Source organism: Grammomys surdaster, unplaced genomic scaffold (genome assembly GCF_004785775.1).
Source record: "Grammomys surdaster isolate TR1022 unplaced genomic scaffold, NIH_TR_1.0 66, whole genome shotgun sequence".
In the NCBI taxonomy this organism is placed as follows: domain Eukaryota; kingdom Metazoa; phylum Chordata; class Mammalia; order Rodentia; family Muridae; genus Grammomys; species Grammomys surdaster.
Window position 1 is genome coordinate 19,827,567 of NW_021604568.1, and position 21,449 is coordinate 19,849,015.

Here is a 21,449-nt window from a genome sequence, read left to right on the forward strand (position 1 = left end):
TGGGTAAAAGGGATGACATCTGTATTGTAAATAAATAAAATATCCAATAAAAAATAAATACAAAAAAAGAAATGAAAAAGGAGACATAACAACATAAACTGAGGAAATTAAAAAAATCATCAGGCCTATACTACAAAAGACTATACTCAACAAAACTGGAAAATCTAGATGAAGTGGATGATTTTAGAGCAGAAAAACTATCGTAACAGGCCCATATTCCCTAAGGAAATAGAAGAAGTCATTAAAAACTTCTCAACCAAAAAAAAAAAAAAAAAAAAAAAAAAGCCCAGGGCCAGATGGCTTTAGTGCACTAACTCAGACCCAAAAGGACATGCATGGTATGTACTCACCAATAAGTGGGTATTCACCCAAAAAAAGTACAGAATACCCAGGATACAATCCACAGAACTCAAGGTTAATGAGCCAAAGGGCCCAAATGAGGATGCCTCAATCCCACTTGGGAGGGAGAAGAAAGCACTCCTGGGGGGCGGGGGGGGGATCTGGATAGGAACGGGGACAGGGAGGGGAAGAGGGGAACATGCTCAGGTATTGGGTAGGGGAAAAGGAATGAAGCCCTAGGGCCAGAAGAAAGAATGGAAACAGGCAACCTCAGGAGGTAGGAGGTGAGGGGGACTCTCTTGAATGTACCAGAGACCTGGGAGGTGAGAGACTCTCAGCACTCAAAGGGAGGGACCTTAGATAAAATGCCCTACAGTGAGGAGAGGGAACTTGTAGCATCCACCTCCAGTAAAAAGACAGGACATCAAGTGGAGGGATGGGATTGCCATCCCACAGTCAAAAACTCTGACCCAGAATTGTTCCTGTCTGAAAGAACTTCAGGGACAAAAATGGAGAAGAGCCTGAAGGAAAGGAGGTCCAGTGACAAGCCCAAATTGAGATCCATCTCAAGGGGAGGCCCCAAGGCCTCCCACTAATATTGATGCTATGATGTGTGTAGTTTGTATGTGCTTGGCCCGGGGAGTGGGCACTATTAGGAAGTGTGGCCTTGTATGAGTAAATATGTCATTGTGGCTGTGGGCTTTAGACCTTCACCCTAGCTGCCTGGAAGTCAGTATTCTGCTAGCAGCCTTCAGATGAAGATGTATAACTCTCAGTTCCTCCTGCACCATGTCTGCCTGATCTCTGCCATGTTCCCACATTGATGATACTGAACTGACTCTCTGAACCTGTAAGTCAGCCCCAAATTAAATGTTGTCCTTATAAGAGTTGCCTTGGTCATGATGTCTCTTCACAGCAGTAAAACCCTAAGACAGTGTGCTTACAAACAGGAGCCTAGCATGACTGCACTCCAAAAGGCCCAACAAGCAGCTGAAAGAGTCTGATGCAGATATTTACACCCAAACAATGAACAGAAGCTGGTAACCCTTGTGGTTGAACTAGGGGAAAGCTGGAAGAAGCTGAGGAGGAGAGCGACCCTATAGGAAGACCGGCAGTCTCAACTAATCTAGACCCCTGAGATCTCTCAGACACTGAGCCACCAACAGCCAGCATACACCAGTTGATATGAGGCCCCAACACATATACAGCAGAGGACTGTCTGGTCTGGATTCAAGTGTGAGAAGATGCACCTAACTTTGAAAAGACTTGAGGCCCCAGGGAGTGGAAAGGTCTGTTGGGGTGGGGACATCCTCTTGGAGATGGGGAGTGGGGGTCAGGGGAGAGGTATGGGATGAAAAACTGTCAAAGGGCAGACCAGGAGGAGAATAAAGAATTAATAAAGATTAAAGAATAAAAATTTAAAACAAAAGATTTTTATGAGTATTTGGCCGGCATGAAAGTATACTTGCATGCTGGCACCCTCAGGCCAGAAAAGGGCATTAAATTCCCCTAGAACTGGAGTTACAGCCATGTGGGCTCTGGAAAATGAACTTGGATCAAGAACATTTACAAGAACAGTAAATGTTCTTAACCACTGAACCACCCCTCCAGTCCTCATGCCTGATTCTTCAAGGCAAATATGAAACACAAACAAGAAGAAGGGAAGTGGTGAGCCAATCAAAAGAAATCCATGTTAAGGATACTTTAGGCTTACTAGATTTATGTCTATTAAGGGTCTTTATTGCTGTGATAAACACCATGACCAAAAGCAAGTTGGAGAGGGAAGGGTTTATTTCCTCAGCATTACACCTCTGCACTACAGTCTATCATTAAATGAAGTCATAATAGGAACTCAAGGCAGAGAACTGGAGGCAGGAACTAAAACAAAGGCCATGTTGCTTCCTAGGTTACTTTTCATGGTTTGCTCAGCCTTTGCTAAAAAGTCAGCAGCATCAGCCTAGGTGTGGTAAGCTCAGCCATACCACTTCATTAATCAAGACCATACCCCACAGACTGGCCTATGAGCCTGATTTTATAGAGATATTTATTTTCTCAATTAAGATTCCCTTTCCCCAGACATGTCTAGATTTGTGACAAGTTGACAAAAATCAACCAGTACAATATGGGGTCAAAAATATTCCATGAAAACCTGTACTTCTAAAGCTAGGAAATAAAACCCCAGAATACATTTCTCTGTTGGTTTTTAAGCTGCTGTTAATAGTCGTAAAGACTGAATAAACTACTGACACTGAGAAATATGAAAATATCAAGTGTTGGAGAAACACCTCGGCAAACCAGGTGGTTGGAACTGAATATTTCTTCTAAAAAACATTGTTACTTTGCACCAGAAGGTGTCAATGAAATAGCTGTTTTCAAGTATGAAACAAGCCACTAAGTAGCCTCTAAAATCAAGCCTTAAGATAAACTTACCTTAGAACCAAAACATCGAGATCATTGCATAAAGTAACAAAAGGAGAAGTTTCAGAAATAAGACATTTTTAGGGGCTGGACCTGTAGTTCAGTCGTTCACAGCACTACATTAAAAAAAAAAAAAACTGTATCTTTAAAAACGTAAATCTTTACATGTAACTTAGTGCATTTTTATTTGCAAGTTTTGAAATAATAAAGTGTGCTGGCTAATTTTGTGTCAACTCAACACAGACTAGTCATTTAGGAGATGGAAACCTCAATTAAAAAAATGGCTCCATAGGGGCTGGAGAGATAGTTTAGCAGTTAAGAGCATTGGCTGCTTGCTCTTCCAGAGGTCCTGAGTTCAATTCTGAGCAACCACATGGTGGCTCACATCCATCTGTAATGGGATCTGATGCCCTCTTCTGGTGTGTCTGAAGACAGCTACAGTGTACTTATATAAATGAAATAAATCTTTTTTTTTTTCTTTAAAAAAAAAGAAGGGGAGGGGAGAAAATGTCCCCATAAGATGGGGCTGAAAGCAAACCTTAGTGATTGGGTGAGAGCCCAGCCTATTGTGGGTGGACATCCCTGAGTTGTTGGTCCTATGTTCTAATGTTCTAGACTAATGGTTTAGGTCCAGTAAGTATAACACTTCCATGGTCTCTGCATGAACTCCTGCCTCTGGGTTCCTGCCCTGGAGACTTCCTTCAATGAATTATAATTTGGAAGTGTATGGCAAATAAACCCTTTCCTCAATTGTTGTGTAACTTTTTCTGAGGAGAGGCACCAGATAGGGATCCCAACACAGACCAACATATGGATACCACCAAAGTTCAACTTGTTGAACTAGTGAGATTTGAGTTACTTAAAGGATCAGAAAGGATCAAAGATAGCTGCATGACCAAGACCCGTTCCAACATGGGTGACAGCTCACAAAATCTGGGAAACATGGAGGACACTGCACAGCCTGCAGGCAGCTCAACAGGCTGGAGAGTGTAATTTCCAAGTGACTCTTGTCTAAACCTCTTCTAGGCAACTGAACTGGTTTCTACTTCTTCCAGGCAGCTGGTTGGGTCAGAGTCATTGTTTAACTTAGCTCAGATTACAAATCTTTGTAGTTTAGCACTTTGCTCTTAAGCAGGACTCTCAGCTTTTGTTTACTGACGTAGGAGACTTCAGTATAGGAGATGTAGGTGGGAGAATCTGGTCAATTCTAGGGACTTCCTAAAGGTATTTATTTATTTATTTATTTATTTATTTATTTATTTATTTATTTAGAGAGCTTCCCTGCAGGATGGAATGGTTTTGTTGTTTTTGGGTCTCTGCTCCAATTGTTTCCCACCCCACCCCCACCCCCATCCCTGCCCAGAGACAGGATTTCTCTGTCCTGGAATTTGCTTTGTAGATTAGGCTGGCCTCAGACTCAGAGATCCGCCTGCCTCTGATGGTATTAAAAGCTCCAAGAAAACATGTTATACAACTCCAACCAGCTTTTTGGTCATGGCGTTTCATCATACCAATGCCCCCCAACTAAAGACATAAAGTTTATATTACGTATATGTGCCCAAATGCATTCTCAGGAACACATGCAACAGCTCAAAGTCATCAGGGGACAATCCTGGGTGTGGCTCCTTGTCTTCCATCTTTTTTGAGACATGGTCTCTGTTTACCAGGGCAATGCCAGGCTAACTGGCCATCAAGCTTCCAGATATTCTGTCCCTACCTCCCATCTTGCTGTAGGAATGCGAGCTAGCAGACAGTATTCATGGTCTTTAGGATTCAAACTTTGGTCTTCACACATACATAGCAAACTCTATGATGGGACTGGGTGACCTCCCCAGCCCCAAATCATCTTCCAATTGCACGACTTTTACTTAAAAACCTTTCCGCCTATTCTTTTAATCCTAGCACTTAGGAGGCAGTGGCAGGTACATCTCTGAATCTGAAGCCAACCTGGTTTACAGAGTGAGTTCTAGGACAGCTAGGGTATACACAGAGAAATCCTGTCTCAAGAAACAACAAATAAAAAAGGGAAAAAAAGCATTTTTTTTAAAGTAGGGAAGTTTTAAAAGATACAAATTCTACCCAAAATAGTTTAAAATGTCTTCTCTTTTCTGTCTTAGTATTAGTATATTACACATTTAAATAATTTGGGGCAGGATAGATGGCTCTGCATTGAGTGCATACTCCTTTTACAGAGGCCCTGGGTTTGGTTCCCAGCACACCCATCAACTCATAACTGTAACTCTAGTTTAGTGGTTCACAACCTTCCAAAAGCTGCCATCTGTTAATGCAGTTCATGTTATGGTGACCCAAACTATAAAATCATTTTCATTGTTATATAATAATTATAATTTTGCTACTGTTATGAATCAAATATCTGATAGGGAGGATTTCTAATATGCCACCCCTGTTAAAAGGTCATTTGACCCCTAGCAACCCACAGGTTCAGAACTGATGCCCTAGTTCTAGATTAGTGGTTTTCTTCTGGCCTCTGTATGCACATGGTACATATAAATTCATGCAGACCACACACATAGATTAAAAATTTTTAAATGTATCCATAAGGACAGACACTGAACACTCCACAAAGCACAAAGACAGATGACACATCTACAGCACTTGTGTCTCATAACTGTCCTTAAAAGAAACTTCTCAGTTCCTGGAGATAGGGAGTTATTCTGACTTTTTTAAGCTATGCTTTTAAATTTAATTTTTAGTCTAACTGGGCTTTCTTTTGATGAATGGGGTGATAGCAATCAACTTGATTTTCTCCAACAGTTTTCAATGAACAATTCCTCGTGGCCAGAATAACTATTAAAAGCCATTGTTAATGTATGCCTTCATTCCTAATTTTACCCATTTCCCATTAACCCAGCTATGTTTATACCATTATAACTGCTTTAAATTTAGTAACACTTCTGAAAAATGTGATGTATCTTTTTGGTACAGCAAGTTCCTTCTATTTTTTCTTCTTTCAATAGTATTTTCCTATTTTCATCTGTCTACACTTATATATGAGGTTTTAAATTATATTACAGCAAGTCTTTTGGTCTTTGGACCAGACTCACATATTAATCCAAAAGGAAATGAGATGTTTACAACAGTCAAAATGTTATCAAATGCTTGTAAGATTCTAGGTTCCTCCACCAAGGAAATCATGTACATTATATATGCCTATAGCAAATGTGTGCACTCACACTATGTATGCCCAAAGCACACTGTATACACACACCATGTATGCCTATAGTACATGTGCAACACTGTATCTATAGTACATTCATGCCTATACACTATACACTGTATCTACAGTATGTATACATACATACTATATCACCTACAGCATGCTTAGAATCACCTATAGTACATTCATAATATGTACTATATGCCTATAGTACACAAGCTATAGACACCCATAGTATATGTGTATCAACATACTATCATGCCTAAAGCACATGTAAAACAGTTTTGTAGTCATTGATATAGAGGTTAAGGCTGACTGTGTCTGAGTTGTAGCTACCATGTTACAGAGCACCCTGTAAGTGGAACTGAATGTCATGTTACAACAATAAACCAGGTATCAAGCCCAGAGACCCTGCACAAAACTTAAAAAGCCAGTTTAATGACATCTGTACAAGTTTTATTCTTCATTAACCACAATACTTTAGAGTGAGAATATATATACCTAATACAGAGGAGTGATTCAAAATCCACCATGTTTATAAGGAGAGCCCAGGCCAGCAGCTTTGTACTCCAGCTCAGGAAGTGCTTCAGTCATGTTCTGTAAATAAGTGGCAAAGGACAGTGCCAGATTTGCCATGTCTTATGACAAATGTCAGGAGAATAGACAGCAATGTTTCATTTGTTCTGCTATGCTAGTGGGTAGAAAACTCCTTTAGCCTGCTCATGATCTCCTAATTTTGTATAAGCATTTGTTTAAGCCAATTTCCCAGGACTTGATGTTTAAATAATTTCTCTGAAAATCCAGGGCTGTAATATTGACATATAAGACTATGAAGAACCAAGAGCACTGCCACCTTTAGGAGAACATCCAGTCTTACTGAATTTAGTAGTCACAATATGTAAATATGTAAGAACAAATACAAAATACAAATCGCTCAACTCTTACCCCTAGTGCCATGCTGCCGACCTTCCCAGAGGTATAATCCAGCAGCACCCTTCTAACAATGGAATCAAGCCTAAAATGGAGATCTTCATGGCAGAGATTGGTCCTGCACTCAGGGGTCAGACCCATCACTAGCTCTAGGAGGTTTATGTTAAGGTCTCAGCTAGTGCAGGAGGGAGGAGGCAGTGACTGCAGCTAAGCAGCAGGGGACCAGAGAGGGAGCATTTCCTTTGGGAAAGAACAAACACCTCCTTCCAAATATTCTAGGGATCAGAAACCAAGAAAAATTTCTATGTGGTAATGAAAAGCACAAGAGAGCCATTTCTCTATGAACCCCTATGATTTCTGCTTGAACTTCTGGTAAAAATGAACATTTTGCACAGTATTACGAAAAGCAGTAATCAACAGAAAAAGTGGATACTTCTTTCAGATGTCACTTAAGGGTATCACATTCCAACCTTGAATTTTAATATCCCCCTAAGAGACCTACACTAGGATAAAAGCAAACAATATTCCAAGCTAAAAGCTAAAGAACACACACTATTAAAAACCAAACTCTAACAGATGGATTGCTAATGCACGGTTTTTGTTTTGCTTTTTAGTCGTTTCTTATTATCTCAGATTAGTGCATATTCATTGAATAATGCTTCATTTAAATGATAGCTGCTTAATAAACAGTTGAATCTTAGCTCAAGGGCAATTCTTCTTACATATTAACCATGTTAATAATTACTGTGAGAGGGGAAACAGAAAAGAAAAAAACAAAAAAACCATAGCCCCAATATGCCAACAAAATCTGGAAGGTTGGTTACTCTGGTTATAGGGATAACTCTACGTGCTCCTCTTCCCATTAACTGCAGAAACCAGTTTTGTTTGCAAGCTCACTATGACCTCTGCTAGTAGGTCTATGAACCCTCTTGTGCTGATAACTTTAGATGCTATTTGGTCTATACAGAGTATATTAAGCTGAGTATGGAAACTGTTCCTGAGGAATCATTCATGTGTGCAAATCTGCAACCTGACAAAGTAAACGACAAGGGGGCAGTAGCTAGACAGGACTGAGCAATAGAGACATACACAGTGTCATGACCAGGGACATCCATCCTCTGCAGTCTCACCTACACACATACCAACTTCACTCTAGACAAAAAGAGGAATGAGTGACCTGTAATAAAAGACTTTAAGAAGTTTTAGTAATGCACAGTCATTACTAGTTGTGCATGCAAGTCAGAGTTTCTTCTTACTAACCCTGCCTAGCAACTATTAGGCAAGTCAGAGCACTAAATTTTACTTTCTGCCCCCAAGAAAATAATTTCTGTCAGGTCAGAGTGTAGTTATGACAGCAGGTCACCAGATAACTTAGTTATACTCAAGTGTAAGGTCAACCTTTAAAATGAGCACTGTCTCTCAACACCAACATCTGTTTGCTTTTTCAAGCCATTGACGACCCTCCTGGCTTTTTTTTTTTTTTAAGGCCTACTTTTAGCAAATGTACACACTAGCCATTTAGCCAAATCAAGTGTATTGCAGTGACTAACTGATCTACACAATTTGACCTTTAAGGATCTGACTGAGAAAGCAGCCCTCAGCAGGGGTAGAAAATTGTACTAGCAAAAATACAAGTACACATGAAAAGAAAGTACTTTCAGAATTACAAAATGAGAGGGAACAGATTTTATTTCCTCGTAGTTGGAGACTAAGACTTCTGTAAAGATTTCAATTAACAAGAAGTGTCAATTTCACCTGAAGTTTTACAAACTGTAAAGCCTTCTTAACCACCAGGATACATCCATCAGGAGCACACTCACTTTCCCCGTCTTTCAGTACCAGCACAGTGATACCCAGCTTTGACTCAGAGAATGAGAATTTTACAGGCTTTCCTCTGCCTATTTTGTGCTAACACAGAATTAATGTGACTATTTCTCCATTAATTTACTAACACAAAAGCACCCACTTTAATGCCAATATATTTAATATAATGCTTTTATATAGGGAAAGTTCTTTTGGAGAAAAAGAAGAGCACTCTCTCCCGGACAAACCACTAACCTATTACGTTTCAAGAAATGTTCCAACTTTGCTATTGTCAAAAATATTAAAGCTGTGTAGAAGAAACCAGTTCCAAATGATATTTACAACTCTGTGGTAAGCATTCCATCAGAAAAGTAAACAGGGCTTTTTGATAAAATGAAAAATTTTCCCTCCACATTAGAGCAGAAAAAGCTATGCAGACCATAATAAGAGTCCACTTGTCCCTAACTCAAGTTCTTCAATATAACCCAAATGGAATGAAGCCAATTAAACCCCCATAAACTCTACCAACTGCAGACAAGTACCTGAAAGAATCAAGCTGTTAGCTCTTAACTATTCCTCCCCTGGAACATAGTTTACAAACAGGACTGCTACTGGGTAATGTTCTTGTCCCTGGTGTTCCACTTCTAACTCTGTTGCCCACTGAGTTGGTAGCAGTAGCTTGGGGGCATTCTCTGAATGGTCAGCATCACTGCCAGATGGAGCCTGGTAGCACAAAGCCAATGTTCACTTCACATTCAAGCAAATTTGAGGAGAAAAATACTTTTCCCTTGTCTATCTAGTTTTCTTTATTAATGAAACACAACTAGATAAGCTTCAGACTTTTGTGAAGAACTAAAGAGCACTGTTGGTGTAGTGAAACAGGTAACACAGCTTTACCACAGCTGAAAGGAGCCTTCAAACAACAGCGCAAACTCTCCCTGTTGCAAATATCAAACATGATGTTTACAAGATGCAGGGTGGAGCCGACCTTTTATACGTACTAAATACACCCATTAAAATGAGATGGACCAAAAACTATTCACCATACTTGGGTTTAAAAACTATTCATCTCAAGAGGGAACTCAGGGAGCAGCCCCCACTGTTGGGTAATCTCTACAGTATCACAGCCTGAAACCAGGGAGGGCTCCACCCTACTGGAGGCTGAGATCAGGGGATAGCAGAATGGAAACCACTCAGTAAGAGTTGGTCACCATGAGAGCTGAGACAGCAGGGTGAATTCTGACTAGCCTCTAGTGCTTCCATTTTCTCAATCAGGTTCTGCTACAAACATAAAGCCATACCAGAGGCTTTGGTGGGCCAGTTCAAGATATCAACTTCTCTGGGAAGCATTGTGAGATTGATGACATGGTCACATAGCTGCAAAGTGCACAAAGCTCAAGGCACACAGTTGAAAACGGGAATTGATAGGGAAAGTAATAGTGAAAGCAGTTGTTAGCATTTTCCTCCACAAGACTAATTGCTAAACATGGACCAATCTGAATTTAAAACAGATTGTTTGGGGCATGGGTGAAAACACTGTATTGTAACATCTGCTTAGTTTTAAGCAGAGATATCTTGACATGAGACACCATGTTTCAAGTCCACAAATGAACAAGACAAGTGCTTTTTAAAAAATTCTTTCTTTCTTGTATTTCTGGAGGAAGCTGATTCAAATGTTGAGCTTCACTTTAGCAATGGCCTCTCTCCAAGACACTTGCTCTGTAGATTATAAGATTGTCCCATTTCAAAATCACCCCCCAGTCTAGCAGCAATTGTTTTTGTTAGTTCTTGTTTTTAAAAACTGAAAATCAAAGAAAGAAGTCTGGTATCCTCTCTGAGAACAGCCTTTGACAGAGCTCCTGAGTGGTGCAGGCCCCACTGTGCCTGGAACAGTTTCTGTAGCTCCAGTGTGTCTTTTCTTGGGAGAAACGTAGTTCAACAGTCACTATCTATATCCCCTGGAACTTGCACAAGCGGATGGACTGTCTGAAAAAAGGTCAGAAGAAGAAAAACTGTGAAGGACAGAGAGCATTCTGTACATGCAAGTCCATTTTCCTCCTGATCTCTATCCCCTCCCCTAGTGTGTTTATTTTAAAAACTTTGAAAAACAACACAATTCTGAGAAATGTGAAAATGAACCAATACCCCATACCCCCAGGAACTGATCTTGGGGCATTACCTCACTCCTGAGTATGATAAAGAATCTGGTGGTCTCTTGGCACCTGCTTAAGCCCAAGGCCCAAATGACCCCAACTCCACATGCAAAGCTTGCCAGCTAGACTATACCCCTACCCACATGGTCTCCATACTCATCCCTAGAAACTGGCCCACATCACAAACCCATCAAAACAATTAAAGCATTATCACTTACTATAAGCCAACTCATCTCCAGCTCTCTTCCGGGACTGGTCACCTCTGGTGATAAGAAAAGAGGAAGCAGTCAACAAAAGTGACTGGTTTCTTTACACACAAAACCAGCAGAAATAAACTGATGTACGTGATGGTACAAACAGCAAATGCTTAAGGTTCTAACCCAACAACCTGTTTAAATACACTGAACATCAACTGAGTCTTTTACCCTGAGTATTGTTAGCTCAAGGGCATATATAGTCTGTTAAATATATGAAGTTATTAGGTGAAGGATCATCTATAAAGATGGTTTGCACTGACTACTAGGAACAGGTGCAAGCTAACATGTTTTTGAAAACAACTCAGGATTCTGAACCAACATCCCTAGTAACCTGCATGAACTAGCAAAACTTTAAATAACAAACAGAAGTTAAAAATCTTCCCCTCAAGCCCCAAACTGAGACTTTGAGAGTCTCAAAGCCTTTGGAAGTGCTAATCTATGGTGCTTGAAGACCTTTGTGGTGGAAAACACAAATCTTCAGATATGATACCCAGCCTACCAGCAGTCAAGTCCTGAACTACAGTTAAGAGTGGTTGTGAATGGGCTATATGTCTCCCACAAATCACACTTCTGGCTTCCCAGACACTAACCCAGACTCCAATGAGTAGTAATGGCACCAGTTCCTTGTCAATCAACCAAGGGTGCAACTCATCCCATCTTTCCTGAACCCTTTTCTTAGCTTCTTCTGAGCTTTCTCCTTCCCATTGTTGTTGGCTCTGTTGAATAATGTCACAAGCCACTTTTTCTTCTCCATATACATTCTTCCCTCTTTTCTAAGATGCAGAGCATACCAGCTCTGTGGCTCCCAGATTTATCGGCAGCTCTGATTTCTGAGACCTGAAGGTCCGGCATCTTCTTCATTAGACACATAAATAAAATTTACCACATCCACAATATAATGTGTGTTCAGCTCCATCCCCAAACTGTCTTCAGGCTTCCTATTATAAGAGCAATAGTGAACATACATTGTATGTATGTATGTATGTATGTATGTATGTATGTATAAATGAGATACTTCACAGATCTGATTAAAACTCATCATAGCTTTCCACTAGTTCAAAATCAATTCTAATTCATTTCCCAGTCCTGTGTCACGGCTCTGGCCTGTCTTTCCCACCTCATTTTCCAGCTTGCTTTAGGGCCGGTGATCTTTTTCTGTTTAACACTCTCTTCCCAAGGCAGTCACATAGCTGTCTCTTTCTCCTCCCTTCAGCTCAGTTATCCTCTTGAAGGCCAATACCACATCACTGACAACTCCAACCCTACCTCATTCTCTAATTCTCTTTACAGCATTTTTTTTTACTTGAAATTAAATGTGTTTTTGCAAGTTTATTATTTGTTTGCCAACAGTATTGCATAGTAAGTACACGAAAGTGAGTACTTTGCCTTTCTTGATCACCCTGGTACCTCAGTGTCTAGCACATAAGAGAATTAACAAACTTGTCAATAATTCATAATCTCAAATGATTACTAAAATGCTGACCTGAGCATCCCACACTTCAACTATCAAACAAGAAAACAGTATCTGATTACTACACCAATGATAATTTTAAAATAACTTTCCAGATAGAATACCTGGAAAAGTTCACTCTTTCCTTCTCTCATATTAGGACAGACATCTCTTGCTAGGCTAAGGATCCTTGATGGCTGGCAGGAAAACTATATTACATGACTGAGAAGTATGGGATTCTTTACAATGAACATCTAGAAAAAAAATTTCATTGTGTTTTCCAGGAATAGCCCTGAAAAGCCTAAAAAGAAGATATCCAACTTTGTGACCTACCAAAGCCAGACAAGCAACTTACATGGTTATAAATGCTGATTAAAATCAAAGATACATAGTTTTATGTCTGGAACCTCTACTTCTAAACAAAGCATCCATTCCTACCTTCTCACTGGATAAGTAACAGGCTGAAATGCAGATGCGAAAACAGCAGGCAGAACAAAGTAACTGATGTAGATGCCAAAGATAATACCTGATTTGTGAAGTCTACCAGTTGTACACTGTCTTCTGCTATGAAACAAAAAAGCCCACATTCAGGAGCCACCATCTTGACTCAAACACAGCAGTATCTTTACAAAGTTCTACTGTACTCCAGAAACCAAGGACACCACTTCTCAGATGAAATATTTTATATGTGAGGTGTTTGTCAGGACTTGGAAAACTAGCCTTATGGCACATTCTAGCATAGCTTCGAACACTGGTGAAATAAAACTTAAAAATAAGCAATAAAAGTGTTACTGGACAGTCTATGTGTTTTGAGTTTCTCTCCCCTTTCACATTAGTGAACCTAACTTTTCTCTAAAATAATCCTAGCTAGCTAATGACTAACAAAAACATTAGAGTGACAGAGCATTAAATAGAAGATCAAGCAGAGAGGCTTTCTACAGAGCTGAGCATGGCAGTCCTTTCTGATAGGTGGTTAAGCAAGCCTAAAGAATGAGTCCTAGGAAGTTACCTTTGGCAGGGCCTATTCTGATCAAAGAACCTGTGAGAACTATTTATAAGGCAGAGTTTAATCCTCACAGTAAATGTGTGTTGGGGTGACCTCCCTTACATTCTTATGGTGTGTGTCTGTTTTTTTCAATTGTTGATTACTATAAGGGCAGAGAGCTAAGTGCTGACACTGTTTTGGTATTATCATTTCTATATAGTCCTTCCCCACCTTCCCAAAACATGAAGGTCAGGCAGTTCCTCATTGCCTAAAGGCAACCTAAGAGATTTCTGGCAATGTCATACTGCTGACTGATTATAATAAAGGACAGCCAGTAGCTGGGATAGAAAATAAAGGGACAGAACTTCTGGGAACAGAACAGGGAGCAGGGAGTGCCAAGCCACAGTGCTAGAATAGTCAGGTTAAGTTTACACAATAGCTGGAGACTGCCTTAGTATAAGGCCATACACTTCAAACTATGTTAGAAGCCTCAGTGTCATTATTGAAATGCTGGCAGGTCAGCTAGGTCCTGCAGTAGATGTGCAATAGGGTGTTAACTATAAAACTGGCTTAAGTCTGTGATAGACATTACAATTTTATTACATCTTGGAATATTACCTAATTTTTTTAAAACAGCTTCAAGAATCTCACTATGAGCAATTAAAATTCTAATTTACAGCAAAATCCAAAATAGCTCCCTCACCCTGTTGGCCCTGGCAGCACGCTACTACAGTGGTCCATTTAAAGCAAAAGAAATACTACCTGATGGTGTCCAGAGTCAGCTACTCATCTCTTCCCAACCCAAGTCTGACAGAGCCATATACCCAGCAGCTCCATACCCTGTTCACTTGTTCTAGTCTCCAAAATGGGGCTAGGAGATGCCTCTGGATGAACCACAAGGGCTCAGTAGTGGCCATGAAAAGCATATGCAAAATGGCAGCATTAATCACATTCCCAATTGTATCTACATTTGACCCAGCCAAGCTATTTCTGAGATACACATCCAACAAGTACTGAATAAGGCATATTTTTGCTTCTCCACTGCAGCTCTGTTCGTCTGTATTACCAAAAAACCTATTTGGGGTCTAGTTAAGTACCTTGTTAAGTAAATAAAATGTCTAATAGTCTAAACTGACACACAGTCAATACTGGGGGTTGGGGGGAGAATAAATATGAGGGAATGCTTAAATGTTTCCTTATGTCTATAATTGAAAAAAAAAACTAGAATTAAAAAAAAATCTAATAATAATGGTTACTTAATCTATTGAGGTAGACAAGTAGAAATAAAAATTACTGTTTATTCTTATATTATTTAAAGATAAATATGGGTAGAAGAAATTCCTGAGGCAGTTGATGGATGCTAGGGGAGGCAAAGTCACTTTGGGGGTTGGGGGGTAGGAGGGTGGAGGGGTAGGAGGTGCTGCTAGAAGGTTGCTGACACCCCAGGAGGTAACCCTACATGTCCATGTACACATAGACAGCACTAACTAGATTCTGAGTTATTAAAACAAAACAAAAAGGCAAAGAGGACATGAAGTTGGAAGGAAGAAATACTGAGAAGTTGGCAGATTATGGGGAGATGGCTATGATTAAGATGCATTAAAGACAGCCATGAAATTGTTAAAAATATAGCAGTCAAGGCCTGTACATAATACTCTAGTTAACAATATTGGGAGATACAGGATTCCTCAATCTCAAAGAGAAAAGCCATCTACTCACATCTGAAACACATCCCTCTGCACTGACAGTTCTGGTATAAGCTGTTAGGGAGGGAAGTGAATGGTCAGTAGACTTCTCAGCACTTCTACTACCTCAAGACTACAAGATGTTACCATGACAAAAAAAAAAAAGGTGGGGGGGCAATAAAGTCTAATCTGTGGACCAACAAAGAACACCAGACAACAATTACAGAACTCCCTTTTTTTAACCAAAATAGATTAAGTGACCCAGAAAAAGGCTGATTTTTTTTGGGGGGGGGGTTGTTTTTATGGTTTTTCATTCCCCTGAAATTCAGTTTGCCCTCAGAATTGTTTAGAAGAATGTTTATCCCTGTCTTTTCTATGAATTTCCTCAATATTAAGTATTCAGATACCAGAAGATAGGTAAAATAGAAGTTACTAGTGTATCCTTGAACAATTGATTTCCTGACTTTTGTATTAATTCATTTTAATATAAATATTAAAACAGGCCGGGCAGTAGTGGTGCACACCTTTAATCCCAGTACTTGGGAGGCAGAGACAGGCAGATTTCTGAGTTTGAGGCCAGCCTGGTCTACAGAGTGAGTTCCAGGACAGCCTGGGCTATACAGAGAAACACTGTCTCGAAAAGCAAAAAAATATTAAACCAAAAAAAAAAAAGGAAAGAAAAAAGAACTGTACTTTTCCAGATTTTTCTGGGGTATGGGCATAATAAGGAATTACAAACATTTTAGAAAAATAAAACATTTACACCAAAAACAAAGGAAACAAACTTTCTGAACATTTATAAAGAGAGATACTCTACTTTTAAAGAACACTTAGATTTAGAGAAAACATGAAAGACAGTTTAGTGGGAAAATGTATAGTAATTCATTGTAATGCTTCAGTAATGTTTTTGTTGTCCTCAGGATTAATGTTACAAATTCCAAACTGGAAGAGCCTCATCAGTCTAACTGCCCTTTCTCCAAAATCCACACAGAAACAAGCAGCTTCCACCACAGGAAGGAGCCTGCAGCCCCAGCTCTGCTCTCAGCAACTCCTCTGCCCAAGACGCTCAGCAGCAGCAGGCCAGGCTAGAAGCCTAGAGAAATGGGAAAGTATCACTAAGGAAAAGCCAACTTGCCTGGTAAAACCGTTCTGTATAAGTTCTCTTTGAAGTTTTTGATCCTGGGCAGCATACTCAGAAAGTTCAGATTCCATAGCCGGGGGCAGAATGTTTGGAATAAACTTAGAAAACAATGTCGGAGCCATCTGAACCCATTCTGTCAAGGAAAAAAATGATTCATCAAGGAAATAATTTAAATAAAACAAGCAAGTTTCTTATTTAAAATAGCAAAAAATTATATTAAACCAAATAATAAAACCTAGTATACACCTCTTTTGGTGAACATACAAAGATACGTATTTTTGTATATATTATACAAAATTATATATAAAATTATAAAATGAACATTTTTACATTATTGATTCAAGAAAATTGAATCTGTAACTTTTTAGTAAATATTATTTAAAAAATTCTAAAGATGTAGGCAAACATAAATGAGATGACTAGGCAATTCCAAGTGAAGAAGGTGTGAAGAGGAACAGCCTTACAGCAACCCCAGCTCTAGGGGCTCACTAATCAAAGCAACAAAGCCCAGACCACACTTCAGAGGGTGAGGAAGCAGAGAACCAGCAGATCTTTAGAAATAAAAATCTTCTCAATCCTGGTTGAAATACAACCTCATGTGGGAGAGGGAGCAAAACAGTAAAGGTAAAGAAAATTGCATGGCCAAGAGACCAAAAGAATAATCTATAGAAAAAAAAAAGCAAGGAGAGGTCATAGGAATATATTTTTCAACAGATATGACAAAAATGTCAGGTTCAGGGATGAGTAAAAGACAGGAATAGATTATTTGAAGAAAAAAAACAGAATTAAAAGGGCTTGTAAATATTAAATTTTATTATGCAAGGTAAAACACATATGCACACTGGTCCTCCACTCAGGGATGGCATTGATGCCTCACCTTCCTGACTGGGTTTTCCATGAGCACTTCTTTTCCAAATGTCTCAGGTTAAGGCCTTCAAGATTCCTCTGCAAACAGTGTGGTTGTTTATATTGAAAAACCACAAACATGCCAGTGCTCTGTAAACCCATAATCCCACTTGAAAAGCTGCAATCTGAAATGGCCACAGTTTTGATGCTGTATAGTGGTAGGCCAATGGCAAGTTAAAAAGTAGGAAAAAAAAATGTCCAACTGGAGAAGAGCTAAATTAAAGGAAACATGCAGAATAGGGAGTAGAGCAAGTCAGCCTACTACACCTTCCTTGTACAGCATCATGGCAAACGCTCTCAGTGTTGTGCCTCTCTGGCATGTGGTTTTAGAAAGTCATTAGGGTGTTCTGGGTAATGATTAGCCAATTATCTGAGGCACAGAAGCCCAATCCTTCCACCAATTGGTGGGACTTCTAGTCATTAAAATAAAGAAACAAAAGTGTGTACAGTAGATGAAAAGAAGCAGGGTAAGATGGCTGAAGCTGGTTCTAGTTGAGTTTCTAAAAATTCAGATGAAAACTTAGCATTAATGCTGTCCTCCAAATTGCCAGTGGGTCGGGTCAGGAATCTAAGGTTGAAAACCTCCCAAGGTGACTCGTAACTGTGGCACAGAAAGGCTAACATTATCGAGGACACCCGTGACAGAAGACACTTCTACATTTAAAATTCGGCTTTGAAATATTCCAACCTTTATCTGTCAGGTGCCTAGAATTTTACTAGACCAGGAACATAATGGTCCCCAGACATAAAAACATCAAAACATGTTTAATAACATCTCTGAAAGCGCCAAGGGCAGCCAAAGGTTAGTCTGTGATAAAAGTCACCTTTTGAAAAGAACAATTCTCAAACACAGAATTTTCCTCACAAAAGAGTATAAATCCTATTACAAGAGCCCAACCTAGATAAAATAGCATTTAGATAAACAGGTACCTACATTTTTTTTCTACCCACAGTGATAATAGCTTTATTCTGCAATTTTGCTGCATGTGTAAAATGCCATGGCTAATAAACTTGCCTCCTTAGAAGGCATATTTTGTCATATTACACTGGGAAGATTTCCAACATAAAAGAAAAATGTCACTTATAACCTAGTACACAAGAAATAATCATAAGGCATTTAATAATACTATAAAAATGAAATTCAAATATTAAAAAAACTAGAAGAAAAATTAACAGCTTACTAGAACATGTAATAAAATATTTTTATAACTTTATATAATTATTTTATATAAATGATTTGTTAAAATAACAAAGAATAGAATTTAAGACCAAAGCCAAAGTTACATAAACATTTACACTCTACATGTCATTGATCATTTTATAGTGACCTCAGAAAGAGACTATTTCTTGAATCTACTTCCTTAATACCAGTTTCACTTGATTCTTATTTTAGCAAGCCAAATTTTAAAGTGTCTTTTAAATTAATTACCATCAGTTATGAGTTAATTAAAATAATCATTAAATTCAAGTGATGAGTAACTACAGCTAAAAATGTTTTTCATTGGTATTACTATTGGTGAACACGTTTCACTCACATTTTACTTCTTTGAATCTCTACGTATCAAAATTTCACAGAAAAGCAATTTCTGAGTTGTTTTTTTTTTTTTTTAAGAATCCTTTGTGTTTACTGACTATAGGACAATATTTTGTCCTGAGATTCTAAAACTTCCCCTATGGGCATGTTGTAAATGGCTAGATAACAGGAAGACAACTACAGGGCTCTTTGGATTTCTTTACATCTAACCATAAGTTTACTACGAAATAGGCACACTAAGGTCTTTTACAGGCCTCGCTTGTAAATAAAAGCACTGTTTATGTATGTTCCCTTTATCAACTGTTCTGGATCCCTTTCCAACATGTAATGGACTAGAAAATGTAATTTGAGTGTGTATCCCTATGCATAGTTACAGTGTGAAATGAAGGAGAAACTGCATTAACAACAAAGACAAAACTAAGACCAAACACAAGATTCATTTTTCTTGCTTTGTTATGCAAAAGTCTAGGTATGCAGCATTCAGGCTGGCCTTAGACTCACTACAATCTTGCCTCAGCATCACAAATGATCACAAATGATGGTACTTATGAGTGGCACCACCACACCCAGTAAATGTATCTAGCCAAATATTTTGTGGATCTCTCTCAAGGTATTACAAAAACCAAAGCAGCTGCTTTTTACTGGTAGAAAACAGTTCTAAGTAAATCATAAACCAACATTTCACTCTGATTTAAGTTCCAGGATTTTTGCTACCATAATCCCAATTGTCATTTAGCCTCATGAAGCATGTAAAGACAACTGCCCTCTTGGATAAGGCTGTAATAAATAGAAACACAAGCCCAATCCCAACAGAAATGACAGGTGTTTACCTGGTCTGAGAGTGTACAGGCCTTTCACAATATTTGCCATAGTTGAAGGTGTGACCTGAAATGGTGTTGACTGGGCTTCTAAAAGTAAAGCTGGAATAAGAAGAAAAAACAGGTAAAAAAAAAAAAAAAAAAAAAGAAAAAAGAAAAAAAAAGAAAAAGGAAAAGAACAAAGAAAAAGAAAAGAAGAAAGAAGAAAAATCAGAAGAGGAAAAAAGAAAGATACACACAAATGAAAAAGAATAAAAGAAAAAAGAAAAAAGCATGTAAAACTTGCTAACAGTAAAAGTTCTATTAGTATTTCTAAGGCTGAATGAGTAAATACAAGAAAAGAGCAGCATAAGACAGAGCGAGAGCTTATACACAAAAGATTACACAAGCCTTCAGCACAGCACTCAATAAAACAAGAGTCTGCACTGGTTTGCTGCAGCAGTAATAAGCAAAGCAGTGAAAAGACGGGAATCTGAGAGAAGTGAAGCCTTCTAAAGCAACAGCTCTAGGGCACTCATGAAGTAACTCAACTTGCCTCCTAAGTGGGAAGAAAATGACACCTGACCCTTCTTTCTTCAAATCACTCTCGTCTAAAATTCTTGGATCACAAGTTGTGAGCATCCCTAAATGCAACAAATCTGAAATGCTCCAATTTCTATCATGCTCAAAGAACTACAGATTTCAGCTGGAAATGGTGGTATATGCCTTTAATGCAGGCCCTCAGGAAACAGAAGTGGGCAGATTTCTCTGAGTTAGAGGTCAGCCATAACTACATACTGAACCCCCTCCCTCTCAAAAACAAAGTAAATTATAAATTTCTGAGCATTCTGGATTTGCAGATTAGGGATACTCAACCAACAGCAATTTTATTAACTGTATCAAAGCCTGCTTTTGCAAATGCCATAGCTCCATCTTCTTGCAAAAATCCTTCCCACACAAAAGGCCAGAGAAGATGACAATTCATCTTTTCTACTTTTCTAACTGTGGCAACAACGAAGCTAACCCTGACTTTTGACTGTGAACAAAGAGTCAGCTTTCTTTTATATTACCTACTACATTTCCTCCATATTTAAAACAAGTAATTTCTTCAATAATCCTTCTAGATTGTATAATTAACAGACACTAATAACTATTTATTGAACAGAGCAAGTGCTATTGCCCTAAAACAGTTAATTTCTAATCTCTCAAAGATTAAAAAAAACAAAACAAAAAACAAAAAGCAAAAGACAAAAATCCAAAATACCCAATATCTTACTATTCAAACCAAAAGAGAGGAAAGGGAGGAAAAAGAAAGGAAGAAGAAAACTAAATAGTGGAGTTTTATATAAACCAGATTTGTAGTTAACTGTTTTCCTTTATCCATGTCTTTTTAAAATGAAAGTATCTTCTTCCTTCAAGGATTTGGTAACTTCAGACATAGGAACTTCCATAGGACTTTACTAACGAATGTCAGAGGTTGCTTTGTTTATTCTTCCCATCTCATCGTCCACAACAAATTTAATTTTAAAGATGATAAATGGAAACTTACAAGTCATGATACTCTAAAACATAATGTTTAAAAACTGAATTTCTAGATGAATTTCTATATTCTGAAAGCCTTAGGTATTCAGCATGGACCCCCAATGTAAGTGCTCATTTTATCCTATTTTTTTTTTTGACCAATGCCTGAGGCCTTCATGCTCAACTACATACTCAAACTGTGACTAACTGCCAATAGCCCCTACCATGATTTCTATGTCAACCTGACAGCTATGAAAAACCAGCAAATTTTAAAGACATGTGACTTATGAGATGGATATAAACAATTTGGGATGAACTAACTGTAAATAATTATTTTCAAGAATAAATATTA

At 38.6% G+C, this 21,449-nt stretch overlaps 1 protein-coding gene across 2 annotated transcripts in view; it reads right to left on the bottom strand.

Moving 5' to 3' along the window:
• Positions 1-6,369: 6,369 nt before the first annotated feature.
• Cacul1 (CDK2 associated cullin domain 1) overlaps positions 6,370-21,449 on the bottom strand; it is a 56,004-nt gene continuing 40,924 nt past the window's right edge. The window contains exons 6-9 of one of the 2 annotated variants that reach the window (XM_028775218.1): positions 19,610-19,699; positions 16,334-16,472; positions 11,040-11,083; positions 6,370-10,654 (exon numbers count right to left, since the gene is read on the bottom strand). In XM_028775218.1, the coding sequence (XP_028631051.1) occupies positions 10,614-10,654; positions 11,040-11,083; positions 16,334-16,472; positions 19,610-19,699 (314 nt within the window). In that variant the 3' untranslated portion in view covers positions 6,370-10,613. The remainder of the gene's footprint in view (positions 10,655-11,039; positions 11,084-16,333; positions 16,473-19,609; positions 19,700-21,449) is intronic. The other variant, XM_028775227.1, reaches the window with a different exon arrangement.